Here is a 17,040-nt window from a genome sequence, read left to right on the forward strand (position 1 = left end):
AAACCAATACCCAGGACTGGAGAGATGGTTCAGTGGTTAAGAGCACTGACTGCTCTTCCACAGGTCATGAGTTCAATTCCCAGCACCCATATGGCAGCTAACAACTGCTGTAACTGCAAGATCTGACCATCCTCACACACAGATACATACAGGCAGAACACCAATGCACATAAAATAAAAATAAATAAATTATTAAAACAAACAAACAAACCAACACCCAGCCGAATTTAGACTTTTGAGCAGTGTTGAGACTGAAAGAATATGGGGACTTCTGAAGTCGGACTTAATGCACTTTGCATTACAATATGGTACAAGCTTATGGAAGCCAGGGAGTAGACTGTGGTGATTTGAATAAGAATGGCCCCATAGGCTCATATATTTGAAGCTTAGTCATCAGGGAATGGCACTATTTGAGAAGAACTAGGAGGTGCGGCCTTGTTGGAAGAAGTGTGTCACTGGGAGTGGGCCCTGAGGTTTCAAAAGCCCAGGCCAAGCCCAGTTCTCTCTCTCCTGTGGCCTGCAGAGGAGGATGCAGCTCTGTTACTGCTTCAGTGACATGATTGCCACCATGTTTCCTGCCATGATAATAATGGACTACATCTCTGAAACTGTAAGCTAGCTGCCCCAATTAAATGTTTCCTTTTTTAAGAGTTTCTGAGACAGGCGCAGCGGCAGCTGGCAGAGGCGGGTGGCAGGCAAGCCCAGTGGCCGGCTGAGGCAGGCAAGCCCAGTGGGTGGCGGCCAAAACACAGTTGCAATAAGACCAGAAACTGAGCTATTCACCGACTGAAATCAGCTGCCCCTAAAGAAATAGCCCAATAGCACCAATTTAACCAAGAACCCCTACTAAACCAAGACTAAAAATTAGAACAAGAGAGACACTCTCAGACACAGACACCACCTGCACCGAGCAGAGGAAGAGATGAGTAGACGCCAGTGCAAAAATACAGGTAACAACATAAAGACCTATATGGCAACATCAGAACTTAGCGATTCTACACCTGCAAGACCTGAACATACCAAGACAGAAGAAACAGAAGAAATCAACCCTAAAAATGACTTTAAGAAGATGATAGAGGCCCTTAAAGAAGAAATAAAAAATTCCCTTAGAGAGGAAATAAAAAATTCCCTTAAAGAGGAAATGAAAAACTCCATTAAAGAGGAAATAAAAAACTCCATTAAAGAAATGGAAGAAAAAACGAACGAAAAATGGGAAGAAATCAAAGAAAACGAAGAAAAAGCAATTAAACAGATGAAAGAAACATTCCAAGATCTGAAAAATGAATTTGAGACAATAAAGAAAACACATGCTGAGGGAATGCTGAAATAGAAATCCTGACTAATCAAACAGGAACTATAGAAACAAGCATAACCAACCGAAAGCAAGAGATGGAACAGAGAATCTCTGACACTGAAGACACAATAGAGAAAATAGATTCGTCAGTCGAAGAAAACACTAAAGACAAAAAAGTTGTAACACAAAACATCCAAGAAATTTGGGACACCATGAAAAGACCAAACCTAAGAATAATAGGGATAGAAGAAGGAGAAGAATACCAACTGAAAGGCACAAAAAATATATTCAACAAAATCATAGAAGAAAACTTTCCTAACCTAAAGAAAGAAATACCTATGAAGATACAAGAAGCTTATAGGACACCAAATAGGCTGGATCCAAAAAAAAGTCCCCTCACCACATAATAATCAAAACATTAAACACACAGAATAAAGAAAAAATATTAAGAGCCGCAAAGGAAAAAGACCAAGTAACATATAAAGGCAAACTCATCAGAATAACACCAGACTTCTCAATAGAGACTATGAAAGCTAGAAGGTCCTAGACAAATCTTATGCAGACACTAAGAGACCATGGATGCCAACCCAGACTATTATACCCAGCAAAACTCTCAATCACCATAGGCGGAGTAAACAAAATATTCCATGATAAAACCAGATTTAATTAATACTTGTCCACAAATCCAGCCCTACAGAAAGCACTAGAAGGGAAAATCCAACCAAAAGAAGCTAAACACATCCATGAAAACTCAGGCAATAGATAATCCCACACCAACATACACCAAAGAAGGACAACACAACACAACCACAAAAAATAACAGGAATTAACAATCACTGGTCATTAATATCCATCAATATCAATGGTCTCAACTCACCTATAAAAAGACACAGGCTAACAGAATGGATAAGAAAACAGGACCCATCCATCTGCTGCATATAAGAAACACACATTAACATCAAAGACAGACACTACCTCAGAGTAAAGGGCTGGGAAAAGGCTTTCCAAGCAAATGGACCTAAGAAACAAGCTGGTGTAGCTATCCTAATATCTAATAAAATAGACTTCAAACTAAAATCAATCAAAAGAGATCTATCTACCAGACTGAAACTTAACAAAGAAGTAAAGGACCTAACATATGACTCAAATGGACTTAATAGATATCTACAGAACATTCCATCCTAACACAAAAGAATACACCTTCTTCTCAGCACCCCATGGAACCTTCTCAAAAATTGACCACATGCTTGGCCACAAAACAAATCTCAACAGATTAAAAAAAAATTGGAATAACCTCCTGTATCTTACCGGACCACCATGCCTTAAAGTTGGACTTGAACAACAACAAAAATTATAGAAAGAGTTTCCTTGTCATGGTGTCTCTTCACAGCACTATAACAATGACTAAGATAATATCTCCCAAATGGAGACAACCACCACCATCAACAGAAGGATAATCCTGTGGTATGTATCTATACAGTGAAATATGATTTGGTCATAAAAATAAAGCATTGCTAAACATGCTATAAATGAATAAACCTTAAAAATATCACAGCATGTTGGGCCTATAGTTCTTACTCAGCAGAACAGCGTCTACTGCTAAGTTAAAAATATCACATAATGTTGGGCCTGTAGTTCTTACTCAGCAGAACAGCATCTGCTGCTATTTATGAGGCCCCCGAGTTCACTTCCCACCACCACACACACATAATCTTTTAATTGAAAGAAGCCAGACACAGGAGGATGTAATTAGACATGCATTGTATAATTAACCTATATACAATGCCCAGAATAGGAAAACCCAGACACAAAAGCCAATTCATGGTTGGGGCACTAGAATAATGGCTAAGGGTTTTGCTTGTCTTTGGCGGTAGTAACATTTTGAAATGTGGGCTGAGATACTGAGATGGCTCATTGGGTAAAGGCATTTGCCATGTAAGCTGACAACTTGAAGTCATAACAGCAGAAGAGAACCAACTCACCAAAGATGTCCTCTGCCCTCCCCATGTGTGCACCATGGCATGTGTATACCCCATCACACACACACACACACACACACACACACACACACACTAAAATAAAGTGTTGTTTTCTTTAAGTCTGCATACCAATGCCAGGTATGCTAGCTCATGCTAGCTCATGCCCATAATCTCAGGATTCCAGAGGCTGAGGCAGGAAGATCTCTGTGACCTCAGAGTATGAGGCCAGCCTAGGCAACAGACATCCTGTTGGGGAGAGGGGGGCTTCCATACTACATACCTGGTCATTGTCATAAAACTATCCCATCCTGTAGATATGATGACCTTCGAGGTTGCTGAAGACACAGATGGTCTAAGAGGGTTGCTCTTCCCCACGCCCTGCTTGCTCTTATGGATCTGGCTGCTCATATGAAGCATTACAAATGTTTTCTCATGTTCTGTTAACTGTCTACCAAATTACTGCATTCCAGCAGGAAGGTCATGGGATTCACTGATATAACTAATCAGAAGCACAGGTCAAAAACCTGGGCTTGGTACTGGCATCTGAAGCAACTTGTGGGGCTGAATCCTTATCTGACCTGAAGAACCTGGTGCTATCTCCAGGTAGATGAGGTCACAACTGAACAGGACAGGTTTTGCACTGGGTTGTCGCACTTGGTGTCCACTGAAGAACTGTGTGTGCCCACACCCAGCATGGTCACAGGAGGACTCTCCGTTGTATGAAGCAAGCACAGACACGTTTGTTCCTTTACTACTGACCTCTTCACAGCGCCATTGTTAAGTGTCCTCCAGGAGGCATGCCCCTCCCTCCCAACAGACCTCACAGGTGCCTGGAAACACCTGCAGCAACATTCCATCCACACACCATTCCCTTCACAGCAATTACTGGGCAATTTGTTTCTCACTCTTTTTTTTTTTCATTCCATTCTCTTAAAGCAAGTAGAGGAGGGACAACTGTTTTTCAAGGTATTTGTTTCCCCTAACTGCTTGTCCACTTCACATTTCCCTAGTAAGATTGCATTAAAAACCCTAAATAAGTAGCTGGGCATGGTGATGCACACCTTTTATTCCAGTACTAGGGAGGCAAAGGCAGGCGAATCTCGAGTTTGAGGCCTGCCTGGTCTATGTAGTGAATTCAAGGACAGCCAGAGCTACATAGTGAGACTGTCTCAAAAACCAAACCAAACCTAAGCAAAAATAAATACCCTAAATACCTTTTTCCAGTTTTTGTATTAAAAAAAAAAAAAAAAAGATTTCTTTTACTACTTTGTATTATGTGTGTGTGTCTGTATGTGGGTGCCCACAGAGGCAAGAGGTGTTGGATCCCCTAGGGCTTGAGTTACGGTAGTTGTGAGCTACCTGATGTGGGTACTAGGAATGGAACTTGGATCCTCTAGAAGAGCAGGAAGTTAACTACTGAGCTACCTCTCTGGCTCCATGGGATTTAGGTTTTTGGTTGTTTGGTTTTCTTGTTCTTTTTGTTTGTTTGTTTGTTTTGTTTTGTTTTTCAAGACAGGGTTTCTCTGTATAGTTTTGGTGCCTGTCCTGGATCTCGCTCTGTAGACCAGGCTGGCCTTGAACTCACAGAGATCCATCTGGCTCTGCTGGGATTAAAGGTATGCACCACCGCTGCTAGCTTCTTGTTCTCTTTAAGAGAGCACCTCATATGCCCTAGCTGGTCTTGAATTCGCTATGTAGGAAAGGCTGGCCTTGAACTCCTTGATCCTCTGCCTCTACCCGCCAAGAGCTGGGACTGCAAGCATATGTCATACAGCCAGCAAACATTTTTACTTTATTAACCAGGCAGTCATCTGTGGCTCTATTAAGGACAGTATGGGGAACATGTGGGAATAGAGGTTGTCTTAGTTAGGGTTTCAACTGCTGTGAAGAGATACCATGACCACAACTACTCTTTTTCCTCAAGACTGGGTTTCTCTGTGTGTAGCCTTGGCTATCCTGGATCTCACTCTGTAGAACAGGCTGACCTGGACCTTGAAGTCCCAGAGAACCGCTTGCCTCTGCCTCCCAAGTGCTGGGATTAAAGGTGTACGCCACCTGCTGCACTTTTTTTTTTTTTTTTTTTTTTTTTTTTTTTTTTTTTTTTTTTTGTAAGGCTGCTCGATCACAGGATATGCTCTGCTCGATGCTGGAAAGCTGCAGCTACTCATATAAAGGAAAACATTTCATTGGAGCTGGCTTACAGGTTCAGAGGTTCAGTCCATATCACTATGGCAGGAAACACGGTAGCAGCACAGGCTGGAGAAGGAGCCCAGAGCTCTACATCTGGATCCGCAGGCAGCAGGAAGAGAGAGACACAATGGGCCCGGCTTGGACATCTGAAACCTCAAAGCCCACCCCTGTGACACACTTCCTCCAACAAGGCCACATCTAATAGTGCCTCTCCCTATGAGCCTAAGGAGGCCATTTTCATTCAAAGCACCAGAGAGCCCAAATTAGACAAAGAAGTAACAAATCAAAAGGGTCAATTCAGTACAGAAAGATGCTTCACACTCATACCAACAGCAGCTTCAGAATCAAAGAGAAACCTACAACAAGGACACAAATTGAGACCCCAGGTCTAACCTTTTTAGTAAATTTCCATTCTATAAGACTCATGGAAGTCAGGCATGGGGACTACGGTAGTTTGACTGTAATTGGCCCCCACAAGCTCATGGGGAGTGGCACTAATAGGAGGTGTGGCTTTGTTGGAATAGGTATGGCCTTTTTAGAGGATATGGCCTTGTGTCACTGTGGAGGCAGGCTTTGAGGTCTCATACATGCTGAAGCCACACCCAGTGGTCAGATCACTTCCTGTTTCCTGTTGATCAAGATGTAGGACTCTCAGCTCCAACACACCATGTCTGCCTGCACATAACCATGTCCCACCATGATGATAATAGACTAAACCTCTGAAACTGTAAGCCACCCTATTAAATGTTTTCCTTATAAGAGCTGCTGTTTTCCTTATAAGAGCTATATGGGGGCTGGAGAGATGGCTCAGTGGTTAAGAGCACTGACTGCTCTTCCAGAGGACCCAGGTTCAAACCCCAGCACCCACATGGTAGCTCATACCTGTCTGTAACTCCAAGATCTGACACCTTCATACAGACAAACATGCACATAAAATAAAAATAAATTCTTTAAAAAAAAAAAAAAGCTGGCAGTGGTGGCACATGCCTTTAGTCCAGGCAGAGGCAGGCAGATCTCTGTGAGTTCAGGGGCCAGCCTGGTCTACAGAGAGAGTTCCAGGACAGCTAGGGCTACACAAAGAAATCCTGTCTCAGGGGGGGAAAAAAAAAAAGAGTTGCTGTTTCTTGATCACGGTGTTTCTTGATCACGGTGTTTCTTGATCACGGTGTCTCTTCACAGCAAAAGAAACCCTAACTAAGACAGTAACTCCCATTTGTAACCCCAGTACTTGGGAAGCAGACACTAGATACTGTGAGTTGGAGGCCTGCCTGGGCTCCAGTAGGAGACACTATTTCACTCTTCTCACAGGCCAGAAATAACTAACAGAATCCAGCACCTGGAAGAGTGTATGTATGCCTCTACTGAGAGTCACATACATTTTGGAATGGACTTTAGAAACTACCGATTTAAACTGGATGTTACAGCATACATCTGTAATTCTAACAATTTGGAGGCAGAGACAGGAGGATCCCATCAAGTTTTTGTTTTTAAGTGTAAGTCCCATTTTATTTTTCCAAGGCGTTTTTTCTCCTGTCTTTATGAAGCCACCTCTTTACATGGACTTTGGTGGAGGCCATGGTGCAGCACCAGCAGGTCTAAATCGTGGTGGGGGTGTTCGGTCCTTGCGGGCTTCACGGGATCGATTCCCGACTACCTTGCTATGAACAGCACAGCTCATGCAGTAATGCAGCGTGACAGAGTTTGGGAAGCACATAACCGTCGAAGACACTTCCTTTGGATATGTCCCTGACAGCAGCAGCCTCTACAATGTTCCAAATAACGAACTTCTTAATGGCCTTGTCTTTGGGCATGCACCAAGTGCAGTTCGTGCAGCAAAAAGATGGAACGCTTCACGAATTTTCGAGTCATCCTTGCGCAGGGGCCATGCTAATCTTCTCTGTATCGTTCCAATTTTAGTATATGTGCTGCCGAAGCCAGCAGGGATCCCATCAAGTTTAAGGCCAGCCTGTTCTACATGGAGTGCTGTAGGCCAACCATGGCTATACAGTAAGATTCTGTCCTGAGAAAAAATGGCTGCGGCAGCAGCGAGGGGGATATATACAAACACATACACACACAGACGTTCAGGCCAGCTCTGGTAACTTAACAAAACAAAACACTGTCTCAAAATAAAGTTTTAAAAAGGGGGAAGGAGCTGGGTGCTGGTGACGCACACGTTTAATCCCAGCACTTGGGAGGCAGAGCCAGGCGGATCTCTGAGTTTGAGGCCAGCCTGGGCTACAGAGTGAGTTCCAGGACAGGCTCCAAAACTATGCAGAGAAAACTTGTCTTGAACACGCCCCCGCCAAAATAGGGGGGGGGGAAGAATGCCTGGATAGTTAGTTCTATGACAGCATGCTTGTTAGCTATGTGAGAGACCATGTGCTCAATCCCCAGCAACCCCAAAACAAACAAAAAACTCACTGATATAACTTTTAAAATAATTGATGTCTTTATTATTCTTCATAAATCAAACAAAATTAAAAGAATCTTTCTGACAGTATCACACCAATTAATACAAAAATTATGATTTATAGCCAGGTGGTAGTGGCACACACCTTTAATCTCAGCACTCGGGAAATAGAGGCAGATGAATCTCTGTGAATTCAAGGCCAGCCTGGTCTACAGAGTGAGTTCCAGGACAGGTTCCACAGCTACACAGAGAAACCCTGTCTCAAAAAAACTTTTATATATATATATATATATTTATGTTTCCTTAGTAAGCCTGCTAAGCAGTTATGAACATATTGAATTAACTACCTCTTTCACAAAATCATCCATGTAGAAGAAAAGGCTAGTCCTGGCAGTTGAGGCCTATAACTTGGGAGGTTGAGGTAGGGAGGATCACATGTTTAAAGCCTACCCAAGCTACAGAATGAGCTCCAGGCCAGCCTGAGCAACTCACTGAGACTGTCTCAAAAATTTAAAAATACGAAAAAGGGTAGGGACACTGCTCACTAAGTACACATGAAGCCCCAGGTTTAATCCTCAGTATCATATAATAAATAAACAAATAAAATGTAAAGGAAACAGATATGTCCCTAATGGTTCTTCTTAAAATTCTAAGTAGGATAAAGACTGAGGACGTTTTTATTCTTCAGCCACTCACTCACTAGTACATTATACAATGAACCACTATTTAGCTGGCAGTTTATATTTGCCAACTATTACACATGAACCTAAAAGAATGACTAATTTGGGAGGCAGAGCAAGGCGGATCTCTGTGAGTTCGAGGCCAGCCTGGGCTACCAAGTGAGCTCCAGGAAAGGCGCAAAGCTACGCAAAGAAACCTGTCTCGAAAAACCAAAAAAAAAAAAAAAAAAAAAAAGAATGACTAATTTAAAATTAACTCAGAGGGCTGGAGAGCTGGCTCCATGGTTAAAAGCACTGGCTATTCTTACAGAGGATTTGGGTTCAATTCCAGCATTACATGGTAATTCAAACCTGTAAATCCACTCCCAGGGAATTTGAGAACCCAGGGGATCTAACTTAGTATCTCATCTCTCATGTCATGAATCAAAATATATTCTTCACCTGAAGAACTTGTCAAAAAAAAGAAAGGGAAAGAAAAACCAGTTGTGGTGGCATTTACCTATAACCACAGCATTTGTGAGGTGGAGACCTGAGGATCAGAAACTTAAGGAAATCTTTGTCACACATTTAGCCTGAGGTCAGTCTGGGCTACAGGAGACCCAGTCTCAAAAACACAAATAATGTCGGGCGGTGGTGGCCCACGCCTTTAATCCCAGCACTTGGGAGGCAGAGGCAGGCGGATCTTTGTGAGTTCGAGGCCAGCCTGGTCTACAGAGCGAGATCCAGGAAAGGCGCAAAGCTACACAGAGAAACCCTGTCTCGAAAAACCAAAAAAAAAAAAAAAAAAACAAAAAACCAAAAACAAAAACAACACATGTATAGGTATTTTTTGTTTATCTCTGCACCACACGCCTGTCTGGTGCCCAAAGAGGCCAGAAGAGGGCGATGGATACCTATCCTGGAACTGAAGTTACAAGTGAGGGACTTCATAGGTGCTGGGACTTGAACCCTGGTCCTCTGCAAGAGCAGTAGGTGCTCTTGACCACTTGAGCCCTCTCTTCAGCCTCCCCAACTAGTAATTCTTAAATGTGCTAGACACTATGTGGGCTCTGAAGTCAGGGCTTACAGGTTGAGGGAAGTTAGATATTCTTGTAGAAAATTACAGGAGAAAGGAGACTGTCCCTCTCAGCTTCTGTTCTATCTGTAAAGGGAACTATTAGGTAAACAGCCCGTGGAAATGAAGTTAATAAAACTGCAGTCTCCTAACTGCCTTGGCAAGTCGGTTCAAAGAGCCAGCAAAGGAGGCACAGAACGACAGGAGCGCTTCCTTCCCTTTAGCCTTACCAAAGGGAAGGTGACAATCAGGAGGAGATGCCAGGCTCAGTTGTCCTGCAGCCTCACTATCAGTGTTTTGCAATGGAAATATGTACACAAGTCAGTATTAACAACCTGAGGGAAACCTTCCTAGATGATCTTTAGGTTGTAATGCAACATAACAACATATCACAGAGCAAAAAGGTTTGGTGTAAGGAATACAGCAAGAAAACAATTTACAGAAAAAACGAAAACAGTCACTCTTGCTACATCTTGGTTCAAGCTAAATGATATCCTAAGATCTAACTGTACTGTAACACGTTAACTTACACAAGCACATTAAACAAACACCTTAAGAAATTCCACCTTTAATCCCAGCACTCGGTAGACAGAGGCAGGTGGACCTCTGTGAGTTTGAGGCCAGCCTGGTCTACATAGTGAATTCCAGGCCAGCCAGGGTTACAAAGTAAGACCCTGACTCAAAACAAAATGTTAAAAGTGGCTATTATAGCCAGGTGGTAGCAGTGCATGCCTTTAATCCTGGCACTCGGGAGGCAGAGGCAGGCAAATCTGTGAGTTTGAGGCCAGCCTGGTCTACAGAGTGAATTCAAGGATGGCCAGGGCTACACAGAGAAACCCTGTCTCAAAGAAACAAAAAACAAACAAACAAACAAACAAATCCCACCACCACCAACAAAAGATTATAAAAGACCGAGGAGGAAAAGAGGGAGAAATGATGTAATTATACAACAATCTCAAAAAAACAAAAACATCAACAAAAAAACACCCCTATAACCAAGGGGGGGGGAGGAGACTGAAGTGATAGCTCATGAGTTTTATATTTGCAGGCATGGGTCTACTACTTACTTTTTTTTCCCCCTAAGAGTATATTTGTGTAGCTTTGGAGCCTGTTATGGATCTCGCTTTGTAGACCAGGCTGGCCTAGAACTCACAGAGATCTGCCTGCCTCTACTTCCCGAGTGCCAGGGTTAAAGGTGTGCGCCACCGCCTGGGTTTCTACTACTTACCAGCTCTAAACAACCCACACGAGAGAGCTCTCTTATTCTCTCTTACACCCAAGGTCAGAATATGGACGTGCAACAAGTGTATGTTTAGCTTTGACCAAAGGAACGGGAAATTCCAGCTCTGTAATCAGGGCACTGGAGCAGCTGAAACAGGAGGATTGCCACAAGTTTCAGGCCAACTGGAGATACAGAGTGAGACACTGTCTCAAAAAACTAACTAAAATCAATGAAATCTCTCCAGCACTGATTAAATTCCTGCAACATTGCAAAACCCTGATAATTACACTTGCAAGTAACTCATGGGGGCATGTGCAGAATTTGCCACTTAAGTGCAAGTTATAAGAAAAACCCAGACCAGAGACATCTTGCTTAATTGTTTTCACCTTAAAGGGAATGACTTCAATCTCCTGTGCAAGTGTTACTGTCACAGAAGAAAATGTAGTTTACATAATCTGTTACTATAAACTTAAGAACCAATTCAAGTTAACTTGTCAATGCTTCTGCTTCTCTTGCCCTGCCCACATAGCTGCCTACCCACTGACATTTTTAAGTCTTATAAAAAGTCCTCTTTGTAAAGAAAACAGTAGTCTTCTTTAAATGCATTGTAACCAGCAATTTTAGTCACTGGCTATTTTCTCCAACTTCAATGGGCACACTAAGTACTTCAGTATTATTCTCCCTGTCTTCTTCCCACAAAGCAACGATTTGTAGGCTAATTTGCAAGTAGGCAGAAAATGTGTCTTTATCATATCAATTAAAATACGCTTAGCAATTCACGCTGTAGGAAAACTTCAGGAATCCTAGAAGAGGTATCAAATTATAAGATTTTCTCATGCCAAATGATAAATTATAGTGCCAGATGTACACTCTCCTCGGGTTCAGAGAGTTGGGTCTAACTACGTTCCAAGTGAGGAACAGGCCTCTAGAAACGAACCCTAGCCTTCCATCTATTTGGTTCTTCCACAACCGAAAAACTGTCCAGGCGGCCCAGGGACAGCTGTGGGGAGATCCTTGGAGAAAGATACCTGGAGGGATGGGTAAGTCCTAAAGGGGTCTGCCAAAGGCGGAGTCATTCATTCATCTCCGCAAACTCGGACTAATAAACACGACCCGCACCCCACCGCGCTTCGAGCTCACAGACCCGAGATGAACCCTGCCCTCCAGGACACCGGACTAAGGTGGCGCGGAGGGTGATGACACCCAGACACTATGACCTCCGTAAGGCAGTTCTGAGGAACTGATTTCCTCTGCGATCCTTTTTCACCTCTTGTTTCTCTCAGACGCTGCATACCGCAGGTGCTTACTGTTTGCTGGCTGGATGTATAAATACATGTGAAACTGTCTCACCAGCGCGGGTGTGCAGGTGCACGGCCCCTGGTCACGATCTGCCACTCCTCCCGGCACACCCGGCCCGGAGGTCTCCGGGGCCCTGGCCGGGCCGTCCTCCCCGCCCCCAAGCAGCACTCACCGTTGGTGTAGGGGGACCCCGAGGCCGAGGCGGCCCCGTTCTGGGCCTGGAGGCCGGCTGCGGCGCCGCGGGCGGCCGGGATCCCGGGCTGGGCCATGGCGCCCGGGGGTTCTCAGGGTAGGACGGAGTCGTCGGGGTCGACCGCAGCGCCGAGCCAAGAGCTCCAAGAGGAAAGCCGCGGGAAGGGAGCTGGAAGCCGGAGAAGTGGAACACGCGAAGGCGGCACGTCAAAGCCGAGGCATGGCGTCTCGGTGTGCCCAGCCCGCCGGCGGCCACGATCCGGCTTGGGCGCGGAGAGGCTCGGGGAGTCAGGCTGGCGGGGCCGCGAACGCCGGGCTCGGAGGCGCCAGCCGAACCCGGAGAGGAGGGCGGTCCTGGGCGGAGCTGCCGGCCGCGCAGGCACAGTGGGGACACGTGGCACTTCCGGTTCCGGCCGGCGGCTCTCAATCCCGGCGGAGCTGCCCCAGGCCACCTGACAGTCCCGAGTCCCGGCCGGCCCGGAGAACCGTGCACGGACTCGCCTGCCACGTCACTGACTCCCGCCGCCCACCGGAAGTGGCATGTGTCGCCACTACGAAAATCCCCGGCGTGGAGAACGTCACCTCCCTGACAGATCGGGGATCTGAGGGCGGTGCGGACTTTTAGAGTCGCTCCGGTGGGGGGTAGGACAGACCCGGGCTCCTCTTCCCGTATTCTCCGAGGATTACCTGAGACAGACGTCAACATCTGCTGTCGAGACCCAGCCACCGCTGGTGACTCAGACGGTGCTGTGCCGCCGGGTGTAGAGTGCAAGAGAATTTTCAAAAGAGATGCTAAAATACGTGCGTATGTCAAAGTGTCATGGGCCGAACGTGGTAGCGACTGAGAGGCCGAGGCAGGAGTATTGCTCTAAGTTTGAGAGCGGCCGACCAGATCTGCCAGGGCTGGAGTAAAGACCCTACCTAGGTCACGGTAAAAATGTGTGAAGTTAGCTTCTTCATAACCTCGTCACTCCGAAGTACGTTCCCTACACATGAATTAGCACTTCCCACGCCTCCTCTCCCGATGTTGACAATGGAATCCAAGGTCCTAGGGTAGCACTCGTTTGACCACTGAGCTACGCAGCTTCTAACAGCAAGTGTTAATACTGAGGCTCAGGGCCTAATAACATACTGAAATAGTAATTTTAAACCAGAGGTGGTGGTGTGTTCCTGTAGTTCTGGATACTGGCAAGTGAGACAGGAAGATTTTGAATCCAAGACCAGCCTGGGCAATTTAGCAGGATTCAGTTTCTCAAAAAGGGGTTAGGAATGTAGGTTACTGGTAGAGAGTTTGCTTAACCTTGTAGAAAAACCTGAGTTCAAAAATTTAAAGGCAGTTTTAATTCCTCTTCCGAGTGTTTACATTTAAGGTGAATAATTCAAACTTCCTTTCTGGGCAAGTAGACTGTGGGCTTCTTTTATTTTTTTATTTATTTTTTTTTTAGCCCCAAATAGACTTTTTGACTTTTAAGGCCAACGAGAAGTAGAAACTGGTTGGTTACACAACGTAATTAGTGATATCAATAGTGATCTTAGCTACCTTCATTCTACTTTGGTTTTTCCTGCTCCATGCAGATGACAAAGTCCTTCACAGATGAGGACTGCTGATTAAAATGTCATGTCATGCCAGGAGTTTCACAATGTCAGGGGAAAGTACACCTTACCTAGTTCACTAAACATCTAATGCCCTCTGTGGAGTATTACATAGGAAAAGAGCACGATCTAAAGCTCATGTCGACTCCCAGCCAGGGGTCCCACTTTTCCCTGTTGGTCCCCTTCTGTCTTCCTCTCTTTCCCATCCTCTTCTACCTTTTTTTTTAAATCTCTTCTCCCACCATGGAATTAATTTCTTTCATATTTTTTGGTCAGTAGGATTGAGAGGGTCCCACACTCCCCTCTTCTCCCATTTCCTCACCTTCGCGGTCTCCCTTCCTCTCTGGTCTTCATGAATATATTTATATGGACAGAATTAAGAAAAGTAAAGTACATCGATTTCCCCCCTCTCTCTCTCTTCCCCTATCTTGTCTCCCCAAACCCCACAGAGTAAAAACTTGGGACCCCCCCCTCCTTCCCCAGAACACTGTATATTGTTTGTTTGAGGTTTGTGTCACAGTAACAGACACAGTATTCAGTTGCACATACAGATGTTTGCTGGGTGTATTCACTGTACATTGTATTTAATCTGGTATTTTGTTTGTTCGGGAGTTAATGGGGGGGGAGGTTGGCTTTGTTTATAAATAAAAAATTTTAAAAAAAAAATAAAGCTACTGTCAGACCCAAGAAGCAGGCAGTAACTACACATAAAAATTTATCCTCGCCAGGCACTTGTGGCACATGCCTTTAATCCCAGCACTCGGGAAGTAGAGGCAGGTGGATCTCCATGAGTCTGAGGACAGCCTGTCTACAGAGGGAGTTCCAGGGTAGCCAGGGCTGTTATACAGAAAAACCCTGTCTCGCTAGCTAAATAAATAAATAAATAATAAATAAATAAATATAAATAAATAATAATAAATAATAAATAAATAAATAAATAAATAAATAAATAAATAAAAAATAAATAAATAAATAAATAAATAAATAAATAAATAAATGAATGTATCCTCCAACCTGGCTTACAGAATGAGTTCCAGGACAGCCATGGCTACACAGAGAAACCCTGTCTCAAAATCAACAAAAACTTAAAAAAAAAAATCCTCACCTTGATTTTGTTATCATTTGCCCCATAACCATTCTAAAATATACTTCCTGTGAGTGGAATTCAACTACTTTTTTAAAAGATGGTTTTAAAGTTTATTTTCTGTATGTATAAGTGCCCACAGGGAAGTAGTTTACACTCTGTGGATGCAGTGCCCACAGAGGCCAGAAGAGGGCGTTACATCCTCTGTTGCTGGAGTTGACAAGCAATTGTAAGCTCCCTGATCTGGGTGATGGAAAAGGAACCCTGGTCCTCTGTGTAAGAACAGCCAATGCTCTTTACTGCTGAGTGCCCTCCCCCTCTCCCTCCCCCACTCCTTTCTTACAAGATCTAGGTAGGCTTCTTGTTTGTTTGTTTGTTTTGAGACAGGGTTTGTGTAGTTTTGGAGCCTGTCCTGGATCTCACTCTGTAGACCAGGCTGGCCTCGAACTCACAGAGATCTGCCTGGCTCTGCTCCCGAGTGCTGGGATGAAAGGCATGTGCCACCACCACTCAGGTAGGTAGGCTTCTTTAGGATGAAGATACTTTAAATCAAACTTTTCACCTAAGAGCACCTATGACAAAATCCCAAGTTCTATATCTAAGAACAGTAAAGCAAACAAGAAACAGAACAAGAACAGAGTTGCTTTAAAGAGAAACTAGAAACTCAGGGAGAAACTGAAGCTTCCTGAGGTCAGAAAAAAAAAAAAAAAAAGGTCATTCTTCAAAGAGGTAAATACCATGGTTTCTAACTTCTGTTGATTTAATCTTTCCTTTATATTCAACTCCTTTGGAATAATCTTGATTTGTTGACTTTGGCATAGTGCTTTGATTTGGTTAAATCAATCTTTCTTTGAACTTTGTCCTGTTTAAGCAATATCCATGTGTTCAAATCTTAAAAAGTACATAACCTCACTGGTTAAGTCAGTTAAATAGCTATAAATAGTTTGCTAATAAGTAAACAATTTTGTTCCACCCCTAAATTTCTCTGTTGCTGTTATTACCCCAAACTATGGTTAAATCTCTGAATTTTTTTTTTTAATGTTTCAACTAACCAACTTTAAGATACTGAGGAGAAGCCAGGAACCAGGCAGTGGTGGCACATACCTTTAATCCCAGCACTTGGGAGGCAGAGGCAGGTGGATCTCTGTGAGTTCCAGGCCAGGCTGGTCTATAGAGCTAGTTCTAGGACAGCCAGGGCTACACGAAGAAACCCTGCTGAAAAAAAAAACAAACAAAAAAAGATACTGAGGAGAGGCCAGGCATGGGGGCATATGCCTATAATCCCAGCACTCAGGAGGTAGAGGCAGGTGGATCTCTGTGAGTTCCAGGATAGCCAGGGCCACACAAAGAAACCCTGTCTTGAAAAAACAAAAGAAAGGAATTTGCTGATACTCATAAGTAGACTGAAGCTCACAATACACTCCTTTGCCCATGTACTCAGGATTGTTAGATTATCAGCTGATAAAATCAATACTTTCAGGAAGGGGGATAGTAGAGAGACGACTTTGTAGGAAAAGGTGCTTACTGCCAAACCTCATGACGTAAGTTCAATCCCAGGAACTCTCATGGTAAAAAGAAATAACTCCCTACAAGTTGTCCTCTGACCTCCAAGAACCCGTGCGCACGCGCACGCATGCACACACACACACACACACACACACACACACAAATATTTTTAATGTTCTTTTTAATTTATTCTTTGTGTCTTTCACATCATGCATCTCCATCCCATTAATTACCCCGTCTCTTTGTATCCACACTCTGCCCTTACAACCTCCCCACAAAATAAAATAAAATAAAATTTAAGAGAAAGAAAAAAAGAAAAATCAGTCTTGTCGTGGAAGCTGTAGTGTGACACAGTGAGTCACACAGTAAACCCCTTTATCCACATAGCTTTACCTGCAAGTGTTCACTGCAGAGTCGTTGGTCTGGTTTGAGGTCTCTGGTTTCTGCTACACTATCCATGCTGGGCCCTCACTGGGACTCCTCCTGGATATCCTGTTGTTGCCCTGTGTCGTGGAGATCCTGCAGCTTTGGGTC

General features: G+C 44.0%; 1 protein-coding gene and 1 non-coding gene across 2 annotated transcripts in view; both read right to left on the reverse strand.

The window, feature by feature from the left end:
* The window catches only part of Sec24a (SEC24 homolog A, COPII coat complex component), a 67,858-nt gene extending 54,721 nt beyond the window's left edge, over positions 1–13,137 (reverse strand). The window contains exon 1 of the mRNA XM_028857214.2: positions 12,304–13,137. Coding sequence (XP_028713047.1) covers positions 12,304–12,400 — 97 coding nt within the window. The 5' untranslated portion in view covers positions 12,401–13,137. The remainder of the gene's footprint in view (positions 1–12,303) is intronic.
* Positions 7,298–7,403, reverse strand: LOC114683062. The gene has a single exon (XR_003733125.1). It is a non-coding gene; the product is annotated as a U6 spliceosomal RNA (small nuclear RNA).
* Positions 13,138–17,040: the final 3,903 nt, after the last annotated feature.

Source organism: Peromyscus leucopus, chromosome 8b (genome assembly GCF_004664715.2).
Source record: "Peromyscus leucopus breed LL Stock chromosome 8b, UCI_PerLeu_2.1, whole genome shotgun sequence".
In the NCBI taxonomy this organism is placed as follows: Eukaryota; Metazoa; Chordata; class Mammalia; order Rodentia; family Cricetidae; genus Peromyscus; species Peromyscus leucopus.